Below are 5,865 nucleotides of genomic sequence, written 5' to 3' on the forward strand. Positions count from 1 at the left end.
GATCACAACGAAACATAGAAATAAGAATGTGCTCAAATTTTATGTGATCAAGAATTTTATGGAAAGCATACACAACTCCAATTTTGTACTACTATAGTTATTATAAATTTTCTTTTCTATGTAAAATTATGAACTGTTTTTGTTGGCAAAATTCAAATTTGGAGTGATTTTAGAAAAAAAAAACATGTCAATGCTTTTGGCGTGTTCAAATTTAACTTTTTAGTTTATTTTACGTTTAAATGAAACTGGTTAATAGAGTTGGCATTAATATGCCAATAACATTTATATATTTCTATTTAAACACGCCAGTAGCATTGACATGTTTCTCTTCCAATGGAATAAAAAAAATGTTCTCATCAGGTGACTTTTTTCCTAAAAAATCCAAAACTAGAATCTTGGCTGTTTTTTTTACACATAATAATAATGCTTGTTTCATCTATATATAAACGTTACACATAGTCTTCTACGTATAAATACTCCATTATACTACTAATTACTAGTAGTGATCATCCGGTGATCTCAACGAACTCTTGAGCTTGCTCAAACATACACACAACGTTAAATGTGTGGCTCAGACACTGCATACCATTTAGTACAAAAAGTGAAAATCAATGGCAAGATTGAAAACCTTGATACATCACACCAACAACAACACAAACAGCAATCCATGCCATTTACAATTAATTTCACAACTGTGGAGAATAGGAAGAGCCTAATTATAATTACTAGTAATAGGAAAAAAAAAAGAAGAAAAAAAATCTTGCAGCACAGTATAACTACACTGCAAGCCAAAATCAACCTCCCAAACACAGCACATTCCATATTTAAACAGAAAACCTATAATATAATAATTATAGAAAAAAGAAAAACAAAACAAAACTAGAAGTGGTTGTTGTGAGGAAAATGATCATCCCCAGCCTGCTCAATCTCTGAGGTGGAGTCATTATCCTCGTCGTCGAGATCGGCTGGAATTCCGTGGGCGCCATGGCCGCGGCCGAAGGCCTTGATGTGGTCCTTGAGCGACCTCTTGTGCTTGAAGTCGGAGCCGCAGAAGCAGTACCATATCTTGCCGCAGTTCTTCTCGTGCGTGCGCCAGTCGCCCTTCACGGCGAACGGCTTGGCGCACTTGCGGCACATGAACGGCTTGCTGCCGTGCTTCCGCTTGTAGTGCGTCTGAAGGGTCCGGAAATCCTTCAGGGGCCGCGCGCGCGGGTGCTCGATGTTGTGCTTGCACCCCGCTGCGCAGCAGTAGCACGGCAGCCGCAGCATCGCCGTCGGCTGCGTGCCTCGTAGGGATTCCGGGCCCTTTCTGTACTGCGATCCGTGGCCCCACATGTGCATCTGATCAAGAGAGAAAGAAAGAGAGATTAGCACCTTAACCTAATAGGGAACATTGACCTAATACAAAAATTAGGAGTTTCGCATATAAATGAATAATCATTATTGATATTATTACTCACATCATCACTTTGACCTAAGTTGGTTTTTTTCTTTATTTTATCTTTTATTTTTGGATGGAAAAATGAATTACATTTCTCTCAAAAATAAATAATCGAAGTAATTCTTCAAGCTAAACAAAAAATTGTTTTATGGTTACAAAATATTCAAATCTAAATATAAAAACTAAGTAAACTCTAAACATTATGGGAAAGTGGTGAGACATGACAGTAATCAAGAAGGATTGAATTGAATGTATGTATACTGAAAAACATATTGATATAAATGGGGTGAGACAGATGAGCAGCCATTGGGTGTTTGTAAGCATTTAGAGCAGTGGATGAGTATGTATTTTGCCGTTGAACAAAGTGATGAGAAGCAAACATCTGAAACAACTATTACCTTTGCATCTTGTCAGTTTTTATTTTCAACCACACATCATTTTTAGCTCAGCTAACAGTGTTCATGCACATATTTCAAAGGTTCAACACATCTTAGCTCAGATCAGCTCAGGCCCCCCATCTCCCAGTTTCAAAACAATATACCAAACGAGCAAAAAAAATAGAGAGAGAGAAAGAGAGAGTCTAATAAGGTATTATAGGACTAACCAAGACAAGATGAACCGTAAAAAGAGGAAGAAAATGGATATACCTAATTTAGTCATATCTTACTCTATTTAATTTAACAGATCCATCAAAATGTGTAGTGACATTGTTTGGTTAAATAAAATTGAACCCAGATCTGTGTAATAGCTAAATAAGAAAGGGAGAAGTAAATTACAGTTACAAAAGGCAACATAGTTTTATCTTTCTTTTCAAGATTTGATTGAAAAGAGCAAACATAGGAGGGACTGATTGACACAACAAGTCCTAGCTGTTGATTGAATCTCAAACTAACTTTTGTTTTCCTTGACAAGACAACAATAATAAAGAACCAATCCCAAATCCATTCAACCATGGTTTTAGAAAAAGAGAGCCTAGATTTTACTTTACATTTCATGAAATGTATCAAATCAAGAAAAGATAGTTCATGTGACCCAATCAAAAGATCAATTAACAGAATTTTTTAAACACAAGTGTTTTCACTCTCTCTCTTTCTCCTCAACACACACCAAAAACACACACATACCACGAAAATTGAAACACCACTAGGTAAAATCAAAGCCATACCTGGAGATTATTGTATCTGTTGAAAGTCTTGCAACAAAGGTGACATGAAAACTGAGTAGGTCCGATGAGGATTTGGGAAGGGGTGGGAATCCAGTACTGCCCCATGTTGAGCCTGTTCAAGGGCAGCCCGGAGAGGATGTCGACGCCCTCTTTCTCCGGAGCCTCAGAGGAGCCCGAGCCTGGGTCAGAATTAGGGCTTGGAAGCCCTATCTGTAGGGCTATCGTCACATCCTCGCCGTCACAATCGCAATGCTCCTCGGGCTTGATGGGGCCACCATCGCATGATTCTTGGGAGGAGTTGAGGGTGTTGAGGAGAGGGAGGGCTTCTCGAGGAGGAGGAGAGGAAGAAGAAGGAGAAGGAGAAGGAGGGTTGATGGTATGATGAGGGTTTGGTGATGATGAAGATGAAGAAGTGGAGGATGAATAGTAGTGGGAGTGGAGATGGGAACTGAAGTTGAACCAGAAATTGTAGTAGGGCTCAGTCATGATTATTAGAGTAGGGAGAATTGAATGGAGTTGATTAATTCATTAGGGTGTTGCAGGGATTAGCTGACACAGAGGTGATGAGTTTGTGTGTCTATATATACACTGCACTGGATGAGAGAGAGAGAGAGAGGTGGCAATGGTGGGAGAGATGGAAATGAAGAAATATTGAAGCCTTGTAAAGCTGCAAAATAAAGGAAAAATACAGACAATTGGGAGTGGGGAATGAGGGAGTAAAAGGAGCAAGTTAATGCAGTATGATTTTTACCCCTTAAAAAAGCAGCAACCTTTATTCAGAAACTACATTTTTTGTGACTTGAGGAATTTTTCCATGACAGGCCAACAGTGGAATGTGTTATGAAATTTAACTTTTTCTAAGTAATACACATTTTAACAACCAAAAAGTCATTTCTTTTGGTCGCCTTTACCTTTTTTGTGTTTATCTTTGTACCTTGGCTGGAATTCATTTATGAACATAGATAAATTGGTACTTATCCTTAATAAATACCCCAATTATTCATTATAAGAAATTTCTTTATATGTATACATCTAACCTAACTAGTATAAGTTCACTAAAAAAATGTATAAGAGAACATTTTAATTCCATTAAAGATACTAAATTTGTGTTTCTAAATACAAAAACATCATCAATCTTAATATTCCAATTAAAAATAAGGGACGCAGATGAAGGTGTCCCAGAAAAAAAAAAAAAAAAAGAAGATTAAGGCCTAATGATGGACAACTGTATCCTTAACTTAAGAACAATTTTTTTGAGCTTTCAATTTTTGTCATTTTTCAAAATTTTCCAATACAAGTAATTGTTCACCTAATTTTGTGTTCAGATAAGTTTATTGAAATGAAGGAGTAATATTTTGAAAATAGTAGTAGTAGTTAATTATCTAAGTAGATAGTGTTGGAAAATTAGCAAACTCAAGTATCATGTAACTCATTAGCTATGCACCAATAACATCAAAGATATCATACACATGTAATTAAGTAATGTGCACTGATGCTATAACATTGGATTAATTAGTTTAGACATACAATGTTCAGACAATTTATATTATTAAAATTATTTCAATGTAATTTTATTTCAACTGATCCAGCATTTGCTATGAAGATTGTGCAGGCTGTTTCTTAAATACGTGCACATTAATTTATTCATCAAAGAAACTTTAAACTTAGACTGCTGGGAATAAACAACAGTCAAAAGTCAATTCCCATAGAATTTTCTCACCGTACTGTTTTCGAGGCCTAGGTCACATTTCCACATTACACATTACACAACATTATATAAATATATCTTTAATTATATTTTATGATCACGTCCCTTTTCAATTTTGATTATGTAGCCTAATACTAATACTATTGGAATGTGAGTTAACAAATGTAGATAACGATAAAAGACTTTTAAACAGTCGAAACTAGCAACAATCAGCCGACATATACATAGGTATATTTTATTTGTTTTTCAAGTAATATAAAATACACACAGCATAACGAGAGCCAGTCCATCCAACCAAATAAATGCACGAATATTTGAATTCGTCTGATTTTTTAAGTAGAAATTTTAGAATTATTAGTTACTAAATGTATGAATGTTGAATAATTAATTCTAATCAGAAGATTGTGTACTAGTATAAATTCTTGTAAACATTCTGATCATTGTAATTAATCATCATGTTATAAAAATATAATTAGAAAGTAAGATGCCATCACCCGACCTAGGCATGCACACGGTTCAAAAACCGCCGGTTCCGGTTCGGAACCGGCGGTTCACAGTTCAAAAAAATCATGAACCTGAACCGGCCCGCCAAGGGTTTAGGCGGTTCCGGTTCCGGGCCGGTTCGGCGATTCATTTTTTTTTCTTTATTTATCTATGGATAAAATTCAAAAAATCACGAAGAAAATTGCAATTTTATTAATATAAATTTAAACAAGGCTACAAGTTACAACAATTACAAATCACAAAACACTTGAAGTCTTAAACAATAAATTTAAATACTTGTTCTTTTTTAATCGTCTATTTTTATCATTATTACACAAATTATATTAATTGTTGCTTTTTTGCACATTTTAATCAATACATTGAGAAAAATGAGTAACATAACTACATTTAAATCCAATTATTTGAACATGTCCACATTCTATAAATATATAAATTATGAGCAACATGCCACATTCAAATCTAATTAAACTATTCTAGTTGATGCTATTATTAACTATAAATTTGTCTTATAAAAGGAATTATGACAAAAATAAATATAAAAATAGTAAATAATAAAATATAAAAAATAAAAAAAGTTTTGTCTTCTACGTTGAAAAAAAATTAATGAATGATCTAAACATATAATTATAAAAGAAAATACTTCAACATATTCTGTCCCACATCGAAAAGTGAAAGATAAAATATTCAAGGATGTCTCTATAAAAGAGAAACAACCAAGAATGGTTTCTTAGAATTCAGAGGCCCAACAAATAAATATGAGCTATTATGAAATTCTTGTATATATTTACTCGTGAAAATTAATTTTTAAATATAAAATTAATTTTTATAAATAATAAATATATTTTTTTAATTTTATGTGAACCGTCGGTTCGAACCGTTGAACCGCCGGTTCCGGTTTCTGAAAATCGTGAACCTGAACCGGCCCGCTAGAACCGCCGAACCGTCTGCCGGTTCGAACCGCCGCCGCCGGTTCCGGTTCGGTTCGTGAACCGGTGGTTCCAAACCGCCGGTTAACCGGCGATTCGTTCGGTTCGATTTGTGCATGCC

At 34.9% G+C, this 5,865-nt stretch overlaps 1 protein-coding gene across 1 annotated transcript; it reads right to left on the reverse strand.

The window, feature by feature from the left end:
* Nucleotides 1-604: 604 nt before the first annotated feature.
* LOC125193519 (zinc finger protein WIP2-like) lies at nt 605-3,315 on the reverse strand. The gene is made up of 2 exons (XM_048091333.2): nt 2,607-3,315; nt 605-1,341 (listed from the first exon to the last, which is right to left on the reverse strand). Exons 1-2 carry the CDS (start codon nt 3,090-3,092, stop codon nt 880-882), a joined length of 948 nt encoding a protein of 315 aa, XP_047947290.1. The 5' UTR covers nt 3,093-3,315; the 3' UTR covers nt 605-879.
* Nucleotides 3,316-5,865: the final 2,550 nt, after the last annotated feature.

This window comes from Salvia hispanica, chromosome 4 (assembly GCF_029641045.1).
Source record: "Salvia hispanica isolate PSC_SH4W2 chromosome 4, Shi_PSC_v1, whole genome shotgun sequence".
Classification (NCBI taxonomy): domain Eukaryota; kingdom Viridiplantae; phylum Streptophyta; class Magnoliopsida; order Lamiales; family Lamiaceae; genus Salvia; species Salvia hispanica.